The sequence below is a fragment of the Seriola aureovittata genome, chromosome 23, assembly GCF_021018895.1.
Source record: "Seriola aureovittata isolate HTS-2021-v1 ecotype China chromosome 23, ASM2101889v1, whole genome shotgun sequence".
Lineage (NCBI taxonomy): Eukaryota > Metazoa > Chordata > Actinopteri > Carangiformes > Carangidae > Seriola > Seriola aureovittata.
In genome coordinates this window covers 1785515-1809128 of record NC_079386.1, presented here as the reverse complement: position 1 = coordinate 1809128, position 23614 = coordinate 1785515, and the positions used below count along the sequence as shown (strand labels likewise).

The window sequence follows — 23614 nt, the reverse complement described above, 5'->3', positions numbered from 1 at the left end:
GTATATGTGTGTGTTTGTGTGAGTGTGTGTGAGTGTGCGTATATGTGTGAGTGATTGTGTGCGTGAGTGTGTGTGTGCATGTATATGTATGAAAGAGTGTGTGTGCATGCATGCATATGTGTGAGTGTGTGTGTATGTATGTGTGAGTGTGTGTGTGCATATGTGTGAGTGCGCGCATGCGTGTGTGTGAGTGCATGTATATGTATGAGAGTGTGCACGTGTGTGTGCCTGCATGCATATGTGTGAGTGCGTGCGTGCATGCGTGTGAGCGTGTGTATTTGTGTGAGTGTGTGTGTATCTGTGTGAGTGTGTGCGCACCTGTGTGAGCATATGTGTGAGTGAGTGTGTGTTTGCGTGCGTGTATATGTGTGAGACTGTGTGTGTGTGTGTGTGCATATGTGAGTGTGTGTGTGCATATGTGTGAGTGCGTGCAAGTGTGTGTGAGCGTGCGTGTGTGTGCGTGAGTGTGTGCACGTATATGTATGAGAGTGTGCGCATGCATGCGTATGTGTGAGTATGTGCATGTGTGTATATGTGTGAGTGCGTGTGTGCGCGCCTGTGTGAGCATATGTGTGAGTGAGTGTGTGTTTGCATGCATGTATATGTGTGAGACTGTGTGTGTGTGTGTGTGTGTGTGTGTGTGTGTGTGTGTATACTTACTGTGGCAGCTCTCACAGCTCAGTCCTTTCTGAAAACCTGCTGCCCCGTTCATCCCAGGCTTACTGCCAGGAACCATGATCTGGTTGGGGTTGGGTTTGGTGCTGGTGAGGGAGGGGAGGGGAACAGACAGAGTCATTATGAGAGCAGCTCTAACTGAGCGCAGGTATCTGGTGCAGCAGCTGACAGTGATACTCACTAGGTGGGGATGTACACCTGCTTCAGTTTGCTGTCTGCCTCTGCTGCTTTTAGTCGTTTCTGACAGAAAGAAAACATTTTGGCTTCATCAGGAACTCGAGACAAACAGACAGTCTAAATGCTTTATGGTGGTTTGAGGCTGTGGTTCTTCTACCTGTTGGATGTAGCGGTCGGTGGTCTTCCACATGTAGTAGAACTGGACCACGCTGGCTAGAGACTTCCAGGGTAACTGAGGGAGTAAACAGGATGTCTACAGTTACACTACAGTTTACAGCAGAGTTTAAAATGTGAGAATCTGACATCAGCAGTAGTAACTTACGAAGTCTTGGCGAATGTCGTTGAAGTCTTTGCCGTATTTCTCTAGAGCCTCTTCGAATAGCATGGCCTCCGAGGCGCTCCACTCCTCCATCTCGTCACGGCACAGCACGGGACCCCCCTGAGGGACCAGGGTGGACATGGCCTTGGCCAGGTCATAGTTGTTCTTCTGCAACGTGTCCATAGCGTGGAACTGGCGGCAGAGAGCAGGTGCAAACAAACGTTAGAGCTTCTTCATCATCAACATCATCATCATCATCATCATCACCACCACAGAGGGACGTGATGTTAGCGTTAGAGGTTTGTCATTTGATTTCACCCACACAGGAAGGAGCCACATGACCACCCAGCTCCACATACAGTAATATACCACTCCTGTGTAGAGGGAGGGGCCTGTCAGTGTTGGGCCTCGTCAGTAAAAAAAGCTCTACAAGGTTTCCTGTGTCAGTTTGAGGCATCTTGATTTAAATATAACACCACGAACTAATCTGAAAACCAGATCACATCAGAGTCCCTTTACAGGGCGGGGTAATATAAATATAAACACTGATCATGTTACAAAAAGTCCTTGAAAAAACTGAGAAACTTTGATGTTGGCGGTCACAGTCACTGCATTGACACAAAGTTTCTAATTTTATAGAACAGACATCCTGAAAAAGGCAGGACTGGAGGAGTCGGACAAATAAACAGCATGATGTGGTTTTTGTGTCAGAAGTCAAAAAGTTCAGAAAGGACAGAGTAGAGAGGACAGAGGAGATAGGAGGACTCCCACTGAGGAAACTTCATCATGTCAGCACAGACAGCCTGAACGAGCTGTGGAGAGTCAGAGTCAGAGGACAGTGATGAGACACTTTGTCTTCTTAAAGTCCTGATATAAGACACAGCAGATGAGTTCGTCCCAAACAGGACAGGGCTACAAACACAGGCTTTTTCCAGCACAGAGAATGATGAAGCTGCTGCCTCTAGTTCTCCACAAACTCTGACAGGTGTCTTCATGGAAAAGACTATTTTCTAAGAGTGGATCTCTGTCATCTGTAACTGCAGTTACAGCGTCACGCCATGTGGCGGCACTGTGTCGTAATCAGCACAGTGCACCAGGAAAGCTGCTGCCAAAACTGCTGAAGAGGAAGGAAAGAGCCACAATTATCCTCAAGGAATTTCCTCCAAAGATCATCTCTCAGTTCTTGTGATATTTCATCACCGGTCAAACACTGAATTATTGTTGAATAGTTTTTTTGTTCGTCCCAGTTTGTTAAAAAGGTTTCTAAATAAATGTTCACATGCCAATCAGTGATGACTTAAAGGTGAGTTCACGAGGAGGAGAACCTGAGGACAGACGTCACCTGATCATTGCAGGCAGGTGAAACATAATAATTCATGTTGTGAAAAATGCACAAGGTGACATCTAAACTGTTACAGTTTAATGTCCTTTGGGAAAACTCATCAGGATTCCCTAGAACTAAAGTATGTAGCTGGTAAATGTGTTTATTTGAGCCAGTTGAAGGCTCAGCTCACAAGCACGGATAAACACCTCCACCTCATTTACAGCAGAAAAAATGTATGTTATAAAGTAATCTGAAAATCTGTGTCAATAAAGATGGAAACCAAGTTTATTCCCTAAAGTCTCAATCTCAACCACCACCAACCAGACCATCTGTCAGACAAACACCTCAGCAACAAATTGTAGCATACCATGTACCATCACTCCATGACATGTTCTTTATACCAGTAAAAAAAACATGGTCCTGATAGAAACTGTCAAAATAACAAAATAAGCAACACAAGGTCAGAGCTCTCCGACCGTCAACATTTCACTCTGCAGGTTTTCAACCTGATACAACTGAACGTTTCAGGTTGTAGTTGTATTTTGTTTTTCATGTTGCTCGGCCCTGGGCATCAGATTAACTAATAATTCAGGATGTGATATTATGAAATTGACAATTAATCTAATTCTGTGCAGCAAATTAACAAAGCATGAACCTGAAGCACAGAGACACCCCTGCTGTTTGTAATCCTTCATTTAACTCTACATCATGTACTAATGTTGATGGTGAACTAATCTGACAGTTTTTATACGAGAAATGTTATTTACTGTTGTTAACTATCAAGAAATGATACAAGAAGGTTCTTGTAATATAGTATGGAAAATGGAACACACACACACACGCGCAAACACACACACACACACACACACACACAGGCAGTCAGTAGTCTCACCAGTGTGATGTCTCTGGAGGCTGCGGCTGCACTCATGTGGAGACTGGGCTGACGGATGGAGCTGCTGCAGTCCAGGGCCCGAGCAAACGTCCCCACAGCTCTGAAACAAACACACACTGGTCACCATCACTGACCTGTTTGAACTACAGCTACAACATAACTACTGTTTCTATGGTGATGTGTACAGTGTTATTGAGGGTTCTTTAAATCACCACTAGGTGGAGTGTTTTGTTAAATGACCAATTTCTGTGCAGCAGGATGATTCTGGCCAAAAACAAACTTCCTATAGACAAACATGCTGCACCATCAAAAACTATTAATACTAAATATTCAAATGTATCTGTGGTAATGTGATTAATGTTATATACCCTGTACTGAACTTGAATCTGATCATTATGATCATTATGTCCAGGGCAGACCTCTGTATGAAATTAGTAACTGACTTTTTGCTGACACCTGGACATGTGGACTGGAGGAGGTGGGAATGGAACCACTGCCCTCCGATTGGTGGATGACCCGCTCCACCTCCTGACACCTGACGTCATATGAACCATGATAATTTTTTTATTTTGCCATGAGAGATGATCAAACTTGTTAATTCATGCGTTTTCTCTAGAAAAGCTGCCCTGCTGACAGCTGAGTCAGACGTCGTCATGGCAACTGGATCTAGAGATGATGAGGATGCAGCTGGGTGACAGATGGCAGGGAGGCGTTACCTTGCCACCACAAGAAACTGGTCGATCTGAGGGTCTTTGAGCTGGTTGTTGGGGTCCCACACCTTGGTCTCCAGCTTCTCGTGGACCCGGTTATCTGATTCACCTGAGACAAGGAGAAACCGGTTTCAAAATCACCTACTGAACTCTGTACTGTCTCTGTTTTTTTATGGGAGGAAGTAATGACTGAACTCAGGAAACATTTGTTTGCTTTCTCTCTTTTTCTCCTGCTCACCCTCAGCTAGCTTGTCGGGGATCTCTGCCTGGTACTTGGAGCCCACACGGATCTCGCCCTGGTCCGCCAGCAAGGTCTTCTGGACCGGGTCGAACACCAGCGAGTAGAAGAAACAGTCCTAGACAGAACATACAACAACAAAGATCAATAACAAAGTATTTCTCTTTGTACAGTAAAAGAGTACAAACAGAGAATAAATGGCGCCCAGAGTGATTCACTGATGAAGGATGAACAGATGGCGTCTCACCTCCTTCTCCAGGTAGCCCGCCAAGACGTCTGTTTCATTGAGGAGGGTGACATTACATTTCCCCCTGAGGAGACAATGAGGAGCAGTCAGAGACCAGGACGTCCAGGATTGAGACTATTACAGAGGCTGTCCACATTTTCAGAAGGTGGACAAAGATATTTCATAACACATTGTCACACATACTATGACGGAGTATTAGGGCCACATTTTTCTTCAATGTGGTTGTACATCATCCATGGTACACATAGGCCTAACATTTCTGCTCACTACTAGCAAATCATTAGTTTAAAAATTTAAAAATTCAAGTGCTATAATGTTGCCACAAGCTGCAACCTTAAAAGTGAAAAAAAACTTTGAAAACTGTGGTAGTTTAATATATCTTTGTTTTTTCCTGAAACATTTTCAGCAGAAAATTTGAAATATCTCAATATTGTTTTAGATTAAAGGCAGGGGATGGGTCTCACACACACACACACACACACACACACACACACTTAAATGACTGTACATTTCCATCATGTAGAATGAGCAGACACACAGTTCAACACAAGACAACTGTGGAAACTTTCTCATTTCAATAATCTGAATGTTCTGCTCAGCCTGAACTCAAGCAGCTGACTTAAGTCGCCATCTTTGAACACAGCCATTAATGTGTTTGAAGCTTAATTAAGAGTGAGGGAACTTTTGGACTTTTAATTAGAGCATCCCTGAGAGCATTTTTCATGAGGCCCAAAATATGTCATGTTTTATGTCCCTGATTTACCAATTCATGGAAAGCTAAGGGGGAAAAAATGCCCACAATGTTGATTTGATGTGACTGAATAAAGTCTGACTTTGAAAACACAGAGTAAGTAAATAATAAAAAGAATTCTTTCAAATTTAAAAAAAAAATATGATGATTCATCTGTTATTCAGATCACATACTAATAACTTGATCATGAATCTGAAAACAATAATGAGAGTAACATGGAGCCTCAGTGCTGGTACAGCTTTGGTTTGTGTTAATGGTTTTACTGGAGTCAAGGTGACGGAGTCTGTGAGACGAGACTAGACGAGATTAGAGACAGTCGGAGAAATAAGTTGGAGAGTCTCAGCATATGACAGCTGCAGTAGGAAGCTATAACAGATTTAAATTATTTTGGTATCAATAAGAAAAAATTCTATCAGAACATCTCTAAATGTTATTACATGACAGAGTCTAGTCCAGTCCAAAGTCTGACCCCCCACTGTGGAATCATCAACAGCTGAAGACGAGGGACAACACCTCCTAAAAAGGAAATAAACGTGACGACCTGTGCAGAACATCACTGCCTTCATGGCGGCAGTGAGGGTCACTGACTGAGCAGTTCAGCTCTGACTGTGTGTGGCAGGTGTCTGGGTTCAGGTCTGTCCTGTCCTGTGGACACGTACCGTATGTGAGTCGCAGGAAGAGATTCGAACTGTCGAGACAGGAAGAGTTCTCTGTGTTTGAGCTGGTGTTTCTGTTGTTCAGCCAGGACCGGCTGCTTCGACTCCTCCTCGAATTCTCCTACAAACACAAACACATCATTGCATCAGAAACACACACATTGATGGTGGTGGTTTATGCAGAAGGTTTGAACAAAGCTATTAAATAAACCCGTAATTGTGGGTCACAGCGTATTTGATTTTTTTTGCCACTTTTTGCTCATATGATTCCCCCACCCCGCTGACCACTGGACCCTTAGCGCCTACAGCAGGTTTACATTAGCCTACACAACTGATGTGTTCACATCTGTAGGAGCTAGCCTGAGTGAAAACATCTGGTGTGGTCATGTTTCCACACATTGACACACGGCTCTTTTTTTGGCCATACTCACTTATACCCCTGTCGTACAGCAGACATGTGGAGGATGTGTGTGTACAAGAAGCATTTTATCCGTGATGGACTCAATTGTACAGACAGTTTTCACACTGGGTGTCAGTTGTAAGTTGGACATGATCTGACAACATATCTAACCCTAATGAAGAGGAGCGTATCCATGGAGGGTCAGCTGTTGCATATTGACCCTTTCAGATAGACCACTAACATGGGCTGTACCAGTGTCACTGTGGCAGTTTGAACAGGGTATTATTTTCTAACAGACCAACAACCCACAAACAGTCTTGTACTGTGCCACCCACAGACTGTAAATAAAGATGGACGCAGCCTCTGAAGAGCGGTTTTGAAGCTCGGAGTGAGCTGCTCCCCCTCCACATCTTGGCAGTGCCTGACTCCGCCCCTAACTCCCAGCTAGTTGAAAAATGTGGAAGGACTGTGTGTTGACATATGTGTGACTGGACAATGCAGATGACGCTGCGCTGCATTGTGTCAAAAGTCATCCAGAAAACTCTCTGCATGTTTGTACACACACATCATTCACGTGTCTGCAAGTGAGTTTGACAAAAAAGACCCCGGTGTCAATGTCAATTGGAGAGGAGGTGTGTGTGTGTTTGTATGTGGAGTGGAGGGAACTGAAAAGCAAAAAAAGTTAAGCGCCAAAGCCAGTGTATCCTTGTGTGGAAAGGCAGACGAATTGGTTCAGAAAAGAAAGAGCATCGGAACACACCGTCTGCATCACGCGGCAGCTGCACCGCTGCTACTGCAGCTCTGTGTTTCTTGCCTTGACTTTTATTTACTCTTGTTCAGAGCAAGACACACACACACACACACACACACACACACACACACACACACACACACACACACACACAGAGCGAGAGCAAAAGAGAGAGAGAGAGAGAGAGAGAGAGAGAACCGGTAAAATCCTGCCCTTTGGTTAAAATATCAAATGAAATAAAATGTCTCCTGTCTTTCCATGCAGTTGCTAAAATGGTTAAAAATAAGTTATATATATGTAAACTTTATATATATATTTAGAAATATAAAGTGATATATTTTTTCATGTCTGTGTCATTGTCACATTAAGTCCAGACATTGAAACTATAAGCTAGTGAAAGGTGTCAGTTATATATAATGTTGCTGGTATCATATCAGTATGACTATCAACAAATGTTTCCCTGTCTGTTTTTTGCTGGGAGCGGCTCGTCACGAGTGAAAAACAGGCGAGATGCTGAATCTCTAGATCACACAAAGCATGACAGTGTGTCTCTTTATGTATCAAAGGGTCAAATTATGTATTTATGAAGTTCTACAGAGTAGATTTCAAATGATTGCGATATATCCTGTGTTTCACGATATAACCTAAAAAATACATACTACTATAGTATAATATTACTTTTAGGCCATATTGCCCAGCCCTAAGTTAAAGGATAGGGCAGAGGCAGGTACCTCACCCGGTAGAGTGCGTACCATGAGCTAATGCTGAGTCCGCAGTGGCCTGGGTTTGAGTCTGGCCCAGAACCTATGCTACATGCAGGGCTTAAAGCCTGAGCCTGAAATGTTGTGATACAATAAGTGCTTTGCACCATTTTCCTCTATTCTCTATAAAAGTATGGGCAATGTAAAAGACAACTGTACAATACTGCAATACTATAGCAACGTTTAAGTGTCTCCTTCTGAAAAACAGATAATAACAAGAAATATTGAAGATATAAAATACAGTAGCATTGAAGTGCTTAAAGAACTGGTAAACTGGAGTTTAAAGTGAAATAATCAGAAAGGCCACAATCACTTATTTCTTCATTCTTTTTCAGTTGCAAACAAAGAAATTGTGAAGGACAGATCATGTTCAGCAATAAACGTGCACACACGTATTTTATGATTACAGACACGGTCAGTCATTGATGACCGTGTCCGCTGGATCCTACACTGCGAGTGTTGCCAAGACCCGCCCCGCTCTGCTTCTGATTGGCTAGTAAAGTTGGTTAGGTTCTGTGTCTGGTTAGGTTGAGAGCGAGAGCTGGGTCCCTCTCATACAATTTGTAAGTGAACTCTGTTCACCTCGAACATGATATACCACATTCACAACAAATTCCCAGGTGTACTGACTTTTCATTTTTCATTTTTTCTCTCACAGCGTTACGCTGGAGATCCAGCACGGTGCCAGAATACTGTTCATGTCATTCCCTTACTCTCTCTTTCTCCCTTGACTTTACTGTCCATCTCTACTGTCACTGTAGAAATAAAGAAATGCCAAAAGAAATCATCGGGTTTAAAGTTAAAGGATAACAGAAGAGATTTTCACTATTTTTTTTTTTTTTCAATGTCAGCATGCAATTTCCCATGCAAAGACCAAAACAACACTGAATGTATCCTGGATACAAAACCTGATCTTTCTGAGCCATAGAGCTCCACTTTTGTCCTAAAGCTAGTAAAAACATATCAATGAGCAACACAGTTACACTGGGTGACATGTTTCTTTATTACAAAAGTTTGTAGTTTGCTTGTTGTTGACAGTAAGAAAAATTAAGAGAACCGACTACGAATGAATAAGGGAGCTGCAGTTAATATTTTGTTAATCCTCTGTTCAGAGTTCAAAGGTCATCAGTTTATCAGGGCAGAGAGAATATTGGTCCTCGGTGATCCGTGGTCTAAGTTCCTGACTTATGATTTTAGACTGTGTACGTGACCTACAATGCAAAGAACCACCAACTCGGTTATTAATGGACTTACTGTAAAACAATGCGACTGTCTCACATTACCATGTGACACCATGTTTCCAGCCAGTAAGAAATGTGAAAAAATTAAGCCATAGGCAGCTATGGCTATGTTTGTGTGTGAGAGAGAGTGTGTGTGTATGTGTGTGCGTGCATATGTGTGTATGTGTGGTCGTCCACTAGATTCCGCATTCCCAATTTCAGGCGGGTGAGTAATTTGTTGCAAGCTGGAGGGGAGGGACTATATCACTCCATCTCTGTGGACTCCGCCCCTGCACTCAGCCACAGGAAACCCTGTCAGTGAGGGCATGAGAGTGAGAGGGAGAGACACAGAAAGAGAGAGAGAGAGAGAGAGAGAGAGAGAGATAGCGAGCGCGAGGGACGGTACCTTTAGCCACACCCCTTTTCTGTTAACCTCTCAACCCCCCTCCCCCCTCCTCCTCCTGTCCAGCTGGTCCCTGCCAGACAAAGTCGGAAACCCTGTGTACCAAACCTGAGGCGCCCATCCCCCCAAACATGTATCCCCAACTCCCTCCACACACACACATGCACGCACGCACGCACAAAAGAAGAAACCACATATACACAGAAGAAGCGACAGGCACTTAAAGCGCACACAGCAAAACAGTAACACACTCCTTGTACAGACAAACACACACACACACACACACACACACACACACACCGACATACACACTTTATTCGCTCTGACAAAGACACAAGGCAAGTCAGAATTAACCCGTTGTATGCTGTGGCCCTCAGGGACAGATCAAGGGCCTTTTGTTCTGCACAAAGAATTGATGTGAGTGTAGAAGGAGAAGGAAGAGGAGGGGAGCAGAGATGGGAAAAAAAAAAAGAGGCAGATAAAGTGAGGTTTAGTACAAATGAGCAGCAGCAGAAAGAGAGAGGCGCCTGTTCACTTCTTCATCACTGACTAAGGATCATAATGTTCTGAGACAGACCTATGGAGAGTAGACCTGAGGAGTGTTTCATAAAGCACAACTGCATTTAAACCAGGATTACTTCAGTAAATCAGGCTTATTTACAAGATACGCTGTTTCATAATAAATAAATGTATATAGTCTGACTTGAGTTAGCTTTAGCTTTATTTCAGGTTACAGTCAATCTACCACACTGAGACAGGTTTCTCCCAAGTTCCTCCCCAGCAGGCCACAGTGTGATGTAACATAAACAGACTGTGAAATGTCACTCTCTGACAGACCACAGACTGCAGTTACAGCGCAGTTATAATGTACAGACTAGAGGCATCTGACGAGTTTTACAGTCAGCTCTTCTACGGGGCTCTGCAGGTGTCATAGTGGGGGAAAAAAAAAGGTAATCTGAGCGCATGAAAAATCATGCTCGCAAAATGAATTATTTAAATCCAAGGATTGTTGCTCTACTAAATTTGCAAATTAGTAATTTTGGTGCATAAATTAATGGAACTTAACATGATATTGTGAAGCTTGGATGTGTTTTTATATTTCAATAGTTTTTTTTAATGATATACAAGTATATAATTGTATTTTATGTTTGAGGTATAATCGATGCTGCCACTAAACAACAGTTCAGCAGGGCAGACTGTGCAAAACGCAATATTATGAAAAATAAATGGCTTGAAACATCACGATATTCAATATTATCAAATATCAGCCCAATTGTAAATATTACTATATCGTTTAAAGGATATCAAAGATAACATATTATTTTTTGCAAAATCCAAAATATGTGCTAATACTTTGAAACAGCCCTGAATTCAAACACCTCATTTACATTAGCTTATTATAGCTAATAGCTTTATTAGTTTATTTTGCACTATTCAGCAATAGATCCATAAGTGTGAAGGCTTAACACATACTACAACACTGAGACTGTGGTTTATAATATTATAAGAAAGGATTTTAAAATTCTGAGAAGGTATCATGGAGGCAGTTATTTTAATAAACAGCAGAATTATACCATTCACACTATAATCTACCAGAAACGTGAGTTTGCATGTGTTTGATCGCACTAGCTAGTTGAACTGTATTGTGGCCAAAGTTGAGACGGATTCAACTTTTTAGTTGGATAACCCTATGTTGGTTACCTTCAGGTAATATAGTTAATTAGGCATAGCAGTGGACAAATGATAAACTGTGTAATTAAAAAAAAATAAATATTATTAATTAGATTCAAAATGTGTTCAGTAGCTGGATACAGCAAAGAAGTGAATCTAAAGGGAGTGCTCAGTCTCTTTAAAAGAATAGAAGCCTCTAACAGGACACGTCAGGGCTGCTAGCAGACACAATGACAACATATTATGAAATTACCACCACTGTATTTAGTCTAATCTCTGACTTGTCTACACATTACCAGAGAACAGACACTAAGCATCCGTGTATATAGCTGGCTACAGCTGAAAAAGCAGCATCAAAGCAGCAAAAAGCATCCATTTTGAGGTGTGTGTGTGTGTGTGTGTGTGTGTGTGTGTGTGTGTGTGTGTGTGTGTGTGTGTGTGTGAGAGAGTGTGTGTGTAGATGTCTTTGTCTGAAGCACTGCAGCCCAGGAGGAGGGAGGGAGAGCTGGTTATGGTGTTGGGTGGGGGTAATGATTAAATGTGATCAGGCTTCAGTAGTCTGCATGCCATTAGCACCACCCCACTACTACCTCCACCCTCCCACTTCCTTGGCTCTCTGATCACACACAAGACACAGACTGGGCTCAGGCTGATCAGGGTAGGGTGGGGCAGGAACCACATACTGAGACCATATTACTGATTAAGAATATTGGAAATAATAATAATAATTTGTATTTATTTATTCATCATCATCATTATTATTATAATTATTTTGTCTCTCCAAAGTGGCATGAGTGATCATTTTACCAACCAAACCAGATTCACCAGTGTCAGACAGTAAAACCTGAGGCGAAACCTCCCACATGCTTAAAATGAGCTGAGCAGAATAAATTAAATATTGATTAAATGTGTCTGACACATTGAAATAACAGCTGTAGACTACTGACTTTGCACACCTTATTTTTCACAAGATTCTTGATCCAAATACTGGAGGCTCATATGCAGAATGTTCCAGTTTATGAGCTAAACATATTAATATGATATAAATTGAAGTTTTATTGGGAGATTCTGACTCCTGAAACTGATGATACACTGCCTGAGTGGACTGACACTCTGTATAGTTATAGAGTGGCGCTTCTTCACAGATGATCTTTGGTTGAGTACACTGACGAGACAACGGCCAACAGATTTAACTCCAACATCACATGAATACACATTTTATTTTATTGTATTCTAAGTTTGAGGTTTTTAGATAATTATATGATTGCATTTTATGTTTCAGGCGCTTCTTTTTAATATATAATTATATTATTGTATTTTATGTCTCATGTGTAAGAAATGCTGCCACTAAACAGCAGTTCTAGGTTTATTTGTCACATGCCAAGGTACAATGTGCAGTAAGAAGTGAAATGAGGGTTGGACTCAGCAGCAGGGAGACTGTGTAAGACTGCAATATATATTTTTAATATTATGAAAAATACTGCATATAGCGGGAAATTGCTGAAATTTATGTGATGCAATCAACAGATGGGTTTTACTAGAGAAGACTGTTTTGGTTGTTGGAGCTACAGAAACACTAAGTCCATTCTGATTGTACAGTGGTGTTACAGAGTGATTCTTCTTTACCCTATAAATAATCTTTGGCTTAGTACAGACAGCAGTGTTGTGTCAAAGTCCATTCCCCAGCGGCTTGCACAGAACAACTTGGGTCATGGAATTTACGTTAGTTATGTTAGTCAGTTTATTCGGACACTGTAAATTTCACTTGCAGGGAGGAGCCAATTGACATTAGAGCCATTGTTGTACCGCCATCATTATTTGGTCGTATACAGTAATTACTTCAAGGTCACAGTACAAGGATGGCTGCAATCTGGAGGGTTGTGCTCAGCTGTGATTTGGCAGTTCTGTTTTCCTGTTGTACTGGTGTACAGCAAAGCTGTTCATTTCCCTAGTGACGCAATTCCATGCATTGTTTTTCTTCTTAAAGTCCCAGAAGTACATTTCAGTTAAAGCTCACTAAGATTCTCTATCACAGAGAAGTGGGAAGCTGTTGACCGCAGTGATCGTCACCATTTTCTTTCACTTTCTTTCATGTCGTTGAGTTGGACTAAAAATCAACTCTGTGCTTCAAAACAAGATTAATGGGATGTCACCAGGTTCCGCATAAAGTTTGACTTTCCACAGTCACACCACTGGGCGCCTTTCGAGTCTTTCAGTAGTGGTGGACAGAGCCAGCAAGTTTAGTTCACAATGAATGGCACCCTGTCATGTCTGCTATGTCTGTAAAGTCTGTGTGTGTGAATAGGGGGTATTAAAAAAAAATACCCCCTATTCACACACACATATTTTTTAAGGTTTTGTTGCCCCAACAAGATTACAACACTTTAACCAAGCCATGAACGCATAGAGTTGTTTTAGTTTTCTAAAAAAATAATATAATAACTTGTCTGACAAATTACTAATGAATATGTGTATCTGACAATAAATAATGATTATGGTTTAAGCAAAAGTGACAAACCATCAAGTTTAGAAACTCAGGAATCAATACAACATGTTCACACTGGAGAATAAAGTTATTCCAGACAGAGTTTGTGTGAATTTGAGATCAAATAATAGTTATAACCACTTTAAAGTGGCCTTTTATCAATACATATTGATTTATATAAAGACATTATGAATACAATTTATTACCTAACATGGTGGTAATGAGCAAATGAAGACAGACGGTCCCTTTACACAAACTAGCTTTTAGCATTGAGCCTTAAACAAAAGTGATGGTTTTACATTAACCCTGAAATAGGCCTTGGTGCATTTTACAGCATAAAGCTTAAGAGGTGCTTTGAGGCTTTTATGTGAAACACAATGAGGAACAGGTTCATTACAGGCAGTGAGCCATACCATACCTGCTCTACACAGTCAAAAACAAGAGTGGTGCTGAAAGGAGCTTTGAATCTGTGGTTGCTACTCACTTGCATTGCTGTCAGCCAGAGTGTTGAGGTTCCCCGAGATGTCTCGCCTCCTGAACAGACACACCACCTTTGCCTCCACATTCCCATTGGCTGTCTGTAAGTATAGAGTCAGTGGTTACAGGTTAGCATCATAATGAAGCACTGGGTTACCTTCCTGCCAAAATTCTGAGCTTTTGCTACCCTGACATGGTTAAATTCACTGCTCACACGAACGGTTATTCAGAGGTATTGGAAAGTTACAAATTAAGGTCCAATGTTATTTACATTCCATACTAATCATTTACAATTCATACTGATTCCATTTTCAGTTTGCTTACCAGATTTCATCAGTTCATATTATTTGTGCCAGCCAAAATATATTGCAAGTAAAACCGATAGTGTCTGCCTAACCAATCACTAATCTCAATAGATAGTTTGTACCGGTTAGGGGTTGGGCTGTACTACAACTCTTATTTTCGTAGTTTTGTCAACCATTTCTTTCAGTTACTGTAACATTGTAGTTAAAGAGACCATATTATGGAGGTGTTAGCACACTGTGTGTGCAGCAGCTGCTGTGGTATCCAATTGGGTATCAAGAATTGTGGAATTTCATTGGTGTTGGTACCGACTACCAGATTTCTGGAATCGTGACATCCCTACATCAGACCAGTAGTATCTACCACCATGAGGCAGTGACTTGAAGGTGATATGACTGGACTTAAATATTTAAAATGTTTGTCAAAGCTTCAGATCATTTGAATGGTTCCATTCAAGATATTGTAAATAATACTATCCAATATATATAGTGATCTTTCGACAATGTAATAAAGGTCGACTCTCAAACTGAGAAATGCCTTGAGTTGCTTACAGAATCAACAGTTACTAATGGTTATAAAGGATTACTAGTAAAACTCTATTTCACATTTTCCTCACCAGGTTATTTAACCCCTTCTGTGAACATAAAGTAGTTAAAACAGTGTCATTTTACATAAAACCTTTGCGAAATAAAACAAGATCTCAAGTACTAAACTTACTACTACATTTAAAAATGACAAAACTCCTCCTCCTCAAAAATAAAACACTTTATTTATATCAAATGAAATGTAAACACAGCCTGAAGAATGTAATGCACAAAGCTGCCGGAGACTTTTATCTACACAGTCCAGATCATGTCCCATCTCAAGGGAAAAGATTTTTCTTGTCCTGAAGTTGTGTCGTTGGTGTAGGAGGTTCCAGAGTAGAAAGTCAGACTGGTCATCTTAACTTCCTGTGGATAACTCAAGACGTTCCTGATGCTGCTGACTGCTGTTGTCTTCAGGCACTACATCCTCCTTTGATGGTCTCTCTTACTGTGAAGAGAGCAGAAGCATCACATCAAACACAAGCTTCATCATGTCACTCAGATAATCTGTAAAACGTGGCAGATTCTGTGTTACTGGTGCATTATACTGTTTCGTCAAGGTACACCTGCAGATAATTTTAGTCTTGAATAAATGAGAAGTATCTGTGGTGATCATTGTACATATATTGTATGTAATTGTACAGTAGGACAAACAAAATTTGGAATCCCGTAGACTGACCAGAGAAGCAACCTGTTCAGCGTATTTCAGTGGTGTGCAGCAACTTTTACAGACTGGCTGTTGCTACACCAAAAAAATAAAGAAAAATGCAACTAAAACAAACCTTTTCTTGACAGTAGTAGTAGTAGTAGTAGTAGTAGCAAATCTCTCTTTAATTCAGGGCCTGTTCTGTCTCATGATTTTGTGCTGCCTGTCTTTCCTGTGCAGACAGTTTCTCTCCTGTATCCTGCTGCTCTCTGCCTGGACATCTTCACCTTGCTGCACTGAAGAATTAGCTTTATTGCTTTGAACTGAGAGTAAACATATCAAATGACACTTCTATGGTAATCTTGATTAATGGCAAATATTAACCAGACAGACCACACAGTGACAATACAGAATCCTGTATTTTCCTGATTCAATGTTCTGCCTCAAACTTACTGCACAGCGAACCCTTACAGAGTTAAAGATATCAACATGATACTAAAAAGCAAAGAGAATTAAAAGGTGTGGGTATTGTGTTACATGGTAAACTTTAAATACATAAATACATGTCTGTGAAAGCGTTCTTTGCAAAAGAAGTTATTAAAAGTTGTTCCACAATACAACCTCTCTCGTCATCGTTGACCAATGTGATTAGTAAGACAACTCATACTGATCTGAGATGACAAATCAGTCTAATTTACTTACTTTACTTGCTACTGCCGCCTCTTAACGCTTAGGAAGAAAAGAACGTTTAAGAAGTTTTCCAATGCGCAAGTTTACCTTCTACACACATCTGCACAAGTGTATAATAATGTGTGCAATATCATAACTGATCTCAGAACAATGGAAACTGAGTCAAGGGCAGTCACTTGTCTGTAGCTAGCTATAGCTGGTCACCTATCAAAGATCCCAGGTATATCCACAACGCTCATACACATAAAAAATGCTGCTTCCTTCTCCACATGACAAACCCAAGCCATTGCCAACAGGACATGGCCATGCCATGAAAATGACATGAAATGATAAAAACCACGACCTACAGTCAAGCTAGCTTCCAGAGACAGTCTACTAGTCTACTGTGGCCACAAGAGGGCAGTGAATTACATGATGGATACTAACAAACATCAGATCCTTTAGGGGACAGAACACTGGAGAGAGATCCCCTCCACTTCAGTATCATTGTAACTGATGTCTATTATTAGCTTTAACTGCTTACCTTGCTGAAAGTGATGGCACACCACCTCTGTAATTGTGTGATCCTTAAATGTAGCTTTCAAAGTATACTACAGTGTCTATTTCAGTTCAAGGTGAACCGGAAAAGTGACTGACATGTAAATATTTTTCTTTAATTCACATTTTCTAAAGACCACTCCCAATTCTTATGTAGCCTGATGAAAGAGTTTTGTATGTTTATTTTAGTTTTTGTAGTAATTCTAGTGGGACTTACCTATTCTCAGGGCTCCTCCTTTTCCACTGTTAGTACTGGTGCTGCCAACTTCCTCAGTTGGTTGCACCAGCACATGATTTGGTCACATCCTTTTTTTTCTTGCTTTGTTATAGGTAGTGTTGAACTTGATGACCATTTCCTTCTCCTCTGTTGAGCTATTACTCTCATCTAACTGCTGAAAAGAATTGGGAAGGGGCTCAGTGATATATTGGCCCCTACACGTTTTTTTAATTCCTCAGTGTTGTCCAATTTTAAATTTTCAAGCTTAAACTGTGCTGATCTGGTAACAAGTTTATGGTTGCCTGGAATGGACGGGTCACACCGCTACAATACTCATACAGCATAGCATTCCTCTCGTGCCACAACCATGATTACTGCATTAGCCATTGTGGTTGAAAGTAGTGCTGAGTTGAGCTAAAATGTTTCATATCAATGTCTAATCTCATTCTCATTTCATCATCAGGACCGAGATGGAAAGTCTGCGAATGTTAGAAAATCTTGTTTCAGATGTGACATCATAACAGTAAGAATCAGTTTGTCTGACAGAGAATCATAAGTGACATGTTGGTTGAAAGTAGTTAAACATCATGATAGTAAAGTTAGCAACTAATTTATACAGGCAGCCTAACATTAACCACCAAAGGGTCCATGCTCCCACAGCACTTATTAATATTACTTCTAACCTCTGTTTCAGTGCTGCGCCCAATGAGACGCCTAGATCAGAGCTAATGTTCCTCTGCGGCTAATACCAATAGCTATTGGAGCAGCTGGGGCTGCTATCAACTGTGAGTCACTGAAAATACCGACTGAAATTGATATAGGTTTAAAATAATTTGTGAAAACTGAAATGTACAAGCTCATGAGCAAGCTAGCAAGTCAGCCTTAGCATGTGTAATCACTTAGTTGCTCAGTGAAATGGTTATGTGCAGGCTATTGATAATAGGTCACAAAGAATCAAGGTTTCACTGACATACTTACAGGTTATGGTTCTGAAGCTGGAGCTGCACATCCTTCAGTAGCAGCCGACAATCCCAGCAAGCAGGCGGGTGATGGCTGCTGAACGCGGTCACTTGGTGGAACGCAGAGTCCAGACAAATATGTACCAATTGTACTGCTGCTGTATGAGCTGCTGTATCCAAAATATGCAAACGATACCCGCTAGTGCCTAAAGTTGCCTTTGCTCCACCGCAGCCACAACAGAAACTCTTTCTTCCAGGCACTGTGGTTGAAGTCCCAGTAGGTTGCACTACATGGGTGTGCTCTGGTGCTGAGGCCTGGAGCGGAGGTTTGTTTATGGATTTCCACAGAGTTCATACATCAGTGTCATGGAGCAGAAAAAACGTTGAACGAAGTTTTCAGAGCAGACTGAAACTCTGGCTTTTGTCTTGCAGGAGGCATCTTATTATAAGTTTATGTAGTTTGGGAATTTTAACTGTGTTTAACATGGACATCCAACATCACAACAGTATATAAAAGAGAAAAATCACAAAAAGCAGAACATGTTGCCTTTAGCAAGACAACAGTTTAACCATATTATCTGGATTTTTATCCTGAACTAAAAATGAATTGTACCCCCCATCAGACTTCTCTCTAGCAATGCTTCCGTGTTACTAGATCTCAGCTATGAACTTGGTGAGCAGGATGTCATTATTATTGATGATGGCCAAAGGCAATAAGAACAAACTGGACTTCCCCTTTAAGATTCCTAAAACAAAAAATACTTCTTGTCACTGCGTCACTGTTCAAATTTTCCACTTTCCACTTTAATGTGAGGCAGCAGCAGCTTCCTGTAGCATCAGTTACCAATATTAGCAACTGGTCAGTTGATTAAACCCTCCTGTTTGTAAAAATGGGTCTAAATTAAAAGGGAAATGTTTGTCAGCTGTGAGGACGTGTAGTCAGAGGAAGGTGATATGGCCTTAAAGGAATATCATGATAACAAGGTGTCTTGGTATTTTGTGAATAACCATCTCAATGGCCACATGTTAAAGATACGTTTTACACAAGAATCTACTGATGTTAAAATAGACCTTAACTTTAAACTAACTTCAACCCTATGCAGGCCTTATTGGGTGTCCAATGGTGATTATCAAACTAACTTCAGCCTACTGTTTGCTCTCCTCTGAGATTCTCCTCACACAGGTCAGGTCAGTAGATAACTGCGTGATGTTGTTATCAAACTTCTTCCTTCGTCACAACTTGTTCCCTTTTCTTTGAACCAGTTTCTCCAGTTAATATCATGATATGACAAATTTTTCTCACATGATTCATGCTGGTATTAACATAAACTGTATGATGTGGCACACCTCTAACAGGAGCTTTTAAGGTTAGATGGTGGGTGTTTCATTCTCCTGGACCTGGACTATGATTGACCACACTACAGCACACACACAGTGTTTCCCTCCACATTCCAGCCTGAGCCTGGAGAGCCGGTCACTCTCTCTCTCTTACTATCTATTCATTGAGCTCCGCAGCCATTAACACTCAGGACGCTGCAGTCTTCCTGGTGCTCAGCACAAGCCCCTCAATGTAAGAGCATTACATAAATGAGCTTAATCCTTTGACTGGGAAACAAGCCTGTGTCATATGCTGCTGCTGTTATGTAAGTGGCTGCTGTACCAGTCCTGTCGTTACTGTAGCCGTGGTTTACAACAGAGGGAACGAGTGTCTGTGTACAGACGTTGATTTGTTGACTGGACACATGTTTGAAGTCTCCCCATATACAGTTCATTCAGAGAGTGTTCAGACCCCTTCACTTTTTTTCACATTGTGCTATGTTGAAGCCTCATGTTAAAATTGTTCATTTTTTCCAATCAAATCATTAATAAAAATCAAATTCCCTTTTCCCTTCAGAAAACTGAATTTTAGAATTTTTTTGCATATGTATCAAAAAGGAGAAACTGAAATATCACTAACGTAAGTGTTCAGACACTTTGCTCAGGACTTAGTTAAAGCACCTCTGGCTGTGATTACAGCCTCCAGTCTTCTTGGGTCTGACAACACAACCTTTGCACATCTGGATTTGGGATTTTCTTTGTTCTTCTCTGCAGATCCTCTCAGACTCTGTCAGGTTGGATGGGGACGTCAGTGGACAGACATGTTCGGGTCCAGAAATGTTGGATGTGGTTCAGGCTCAGGACTCTGGCTGGTCTACTCGGGGACATTCACAGAGTCCTTTCTAAGCCTCTCCTGTGTTTTCTTGGCTGTGTGAACCTTCAGCCCAGTCTGAGGTCCTGAGCTCTGGACCAGGTTTTCATTAAAGATCTCTCTGTACTTTACTCCGTTCAGCTTTCCCTCAGCCCGACCAGTCTCCCTGTCCCCCCCATTGCCTGATGCTGCCTCCACCATGCTGCACTGTAGGGATGGTGTTGTTCAGGTGATGAGCAGTGACATGACTCTTAGAACTGAGACCAAACAGTTCAGTCCTGGTCTCATCAGACCAGAGACTCTGGTTTCTCTCAGTCTCAGAGTGCTTTAGCTGCTTTTATACAAACTGACCCTGAGGAGAGGCTTCGTCTGGACTCTGACATAAAACCCAGATCAGTGGAGAGCTGCAGTGATGGTTGTTCTTCTGGAAGTTTCTCCATCTCCACGCAGGATGTCTGGAGCTCAGAGTGACCATCAGGTTCTTGGTCAAGGTGAAGAAACATCTCAGAGATGATCAAGGGAAATGGAGGAACCTGAACTAAACTAAACTTCAAGAATCACAGTAAACTGTCTGAATACTTATGTCAATGTGGTATTTCAGGCTTTAGTTTTAAAATACATTTGCAAAAATTCATAAAATTCATTTTCTGTAAGTTTGTAATTATGGTGAATTGAGTGTAGATTGAAGAGGGAAAATGAATTTAATTGATTTTAGCATCAGGCTGCAACATTACAACATGTGAAAAAAGTGAAGGGGTCTGAAGACTTTGTGAATGTGCTGTAGATTTTTATTGATGCCTGCCAGCTAATCAATATATTTTGTGGTTATGGTGCAAACCGAGAAGGTAGTTGTTATTTTTTAAACAACCTTATAAGTGAAACATGTGAAAGAGAAGTCCACCAACCTTGTTGAGCTCTTCTATTCTGCGGATCAGGTAAGGGTTGCTGGAGGAGTTCTCAAAGTACACATAATCTGGAAGAAACAACAGAAAACAAAGATTTGACATTTCCGATGTGTTCACAGGGGAATACACAATGCATGACCATATCTCATAAACATACTGAGTATAACAAATATTCTTCTAATAAAACATTTTACAACAACAGCCCTGAATGCACGGCTGACTGATCCCCTGATAGTTCAGGTTTCCTCTGGACAGACACCTCCACATTTCTGTTATTGAGTCTCATCAGCTCTGTTCATGTTCTGTGGGTGTAGTGGCAGAACTGAAAAGATTTTGCCGAGCCTGATGGATAGGAATCCATTTACCCTGACACACAGCTCTGACTGGAAGCCTGTCCGTACGACACTGAGAGGCTGTTAGGAGAGCCACACGCTGCCAACTCAGTACATGGACTTGTGTAACGTGAGCTGCAGGAAAGCTCTCTACCGAAACACAATGAAAAATTGTGATATCATCAGCTGATCTGATGTGTAAGGTACAGTTAGAGATTGGGGTTAGAATCACACATAAGTCATAACTGCAGGGTGTTACCCACAGCATGTACTTGTGCCTGTGCTCCACTCTCTCATTTTCACTTTTATCCTCAAAATATTTTTCATTCAAATATATTTTCTAGATCTCAGGTTTTAAATATTCAAAGGAAGCAAAAAAGTACAAGAAACAAATTGGAACAATTAGTCAGTCCCTCCAGGATTTTGCTGGCATTTTTTGGGATTGTTGCGGGCTAAAATGCCTGATTTCATGACAGCTTTTCTTAAATATTGCGATGAAAGTTGCAATTTTTTTAGATGTTTTTTTTGCAATGAAACGGCAGGATAGGGATGTTTAGGAATTAATCGTTTAACCGCTAACCGACAATAAGAATTTTGACCGATTAATAAAATCAGTTTTACAAGTTTTATTGAATACTAATCCTCTTGACTGGTGGAAAGCTAATCAGATGCGTTTCTTGAGGCTGGCCACTCTAGCAGGTGTTATCTCTGCATTCCTGGGACATCGCTACAATCTGAGCATCTATTCTCCACCAGGGGTCTGAAAGTTAACATACTGTAAACCAGACGAACCCCACAGAATGTCAACATGTTGCTATTTCTGAACAAAAACCAGTAGACAAGCTGTCCGCTATGGTGAAGACTGAGGTAGACCTACCCTGTTTATTTTATTAAGAGGTCTGAAAAATTCAACTACAAGTTTACATTTTGTTCACCTGTTGGAAGTTTTTGATCATGAATTAGCCGGAGGAGGAGGAGGAGGAGGAGGAGGAGGTTTTCCCTACAGCGCTCCCGGCACTGGACAATTCCATGTGTTTTGAATTTTTTTAAACTGTTTATACATTAGAAAGTCTGGCTACTATTTGACATTTATTTTATTTATATAATATTTTCCTACACAGGAGATCAAAGCTATTATGCCGGTTCTGCACATGTAAAAATAAATCCCTTCTTATGAAAAAAGAAAAAAACATGTTCTAATGGGTCACAGACACTCGACCATTCTAAGCAGTACATTCAAATCTTGTCAGTTAATGGTTAAGAAAAAAAACAGCTATTGGTCAGAAAAAAAATTAAAAATAAGCATCCTTACTGCGGAATAAAAATTGCAAAAATTTTCACTAACTTTTTTTGTATAATTTATTAGAAATCGAAGGCTACTTGTACCAGTGAGATTAAATCCAGTAAAGTGCAGGTGGTGGAAAAAAAGAGAAAAGAAAAGAACAAGCAACTACCCTCCTCTGCTCCGTCTTAAAAACCAGAAACAAGGAAGGTTTGGTGACGTACGTCAAGGTTTTGATCAAATTTGCGGAAAAGTTGCAGCGATTGGACAGAAATGCAATGTCGCGCACAATTCACAGGGATTGGTTGAATTTGCATTAATTATTGTGATTCCGACATCGTGACTTTCTGGAGGGACTGATTATTATGGCTCTCAGTCCCTTTCACCTCAACAGTATGTAATCTTAAAAGTATATATACGTAGTATAAAGGTAGATGTCCAAGTGTTGTATGATTATAAAGCAGGTCTAGGTTCTATATTAATAACATGAAAGTATCAAAGCGCTCAGTCCACAAATAAATGCACACAGCCTGTATTCAGAAACTGAGCATTAAAACCAGCCGTCAGGACCTCTGGAACTTGTGATGTCACAGCAAAGCAGTCAATGCCCTCAGCCACACCTCAAGCCCCGCCCACCTGGACCCACCCATCCAAACCTTGCAGGATTTGGTTTCGCTTAGTGTTTACCTGAAATCTGCTATATTTTTTGTGGATCACTCACAAAAGACTGAGGCTCAGAGCCTCCTCTCTTCTGATTGGCTCACCGACCTTTTGTTACTAGAGCGCCAGAGAGAAGCCTGAGAGAGGAGATGTA

At 41.0% G+C, this 23614-nt stretch overlaps 1 protein-coding gene and 1 long non-coding RNA gene across 3 annotated transcripts in view; both read right to left on the bottom strand.

The window, feature by feature from the left end:
• Positions 1-23614, bottom strand: part of mta2 (metastasis associated 1 family, member 2) — a 38634-nt gene that overhangs the window by 5776 nt on the left and 9244 nt on the right. For both annotated transcript variants that reach the window (XM_056369168.1, XM_056369169.1), the window contains exons 2-12: positions 21187-21254; positions 14165-14258; positions 5993-6110; positions 4583-4646; positions 4336-4453; positions 4104-4206; positions 3388-3487; positions 1175-1363; positions 1010-1084; positions 857-915; positions 661-761 (exon numbers count right to left, since the gene is read on the bottom strand). In XM_056369168.1, the coding sequence (XP_056225143.1) occupies positions 661-761; positions 857-915; positions 1010-1084; positions 1175-1363; positions 3388-3487; positions 4104-4206; positions 4336-4453; positions 4583-4646; positions 5993-6110; positions 14165-14258; positions 21187-21254 (1089 nt within the window). The remainder of the gene's footprint in view (positions 1-660; positions 762-856; positions 916-1009; positions 1085-1174; positions 1364-3387; positions 3488-4103; positions 4207-4335; positions 4454-4582; positions 4647-5992; positions 6111-14164; positions 14259-21186; positions 21255-23614) is intronic.
• Positions 15218-21176, bottom strand: LOC130164430 (uncharacterized). The gene is made up of 3 exons (XR_008826606.1): positions 18113-21176; positions 15827-17613; positions 15218-15492 (listed from the first exon to the last, which is right to left on the bottom strand). It is a non-coding gene; the product is annotated as an uncharacterized LOC130164430 (long non-coding RNA).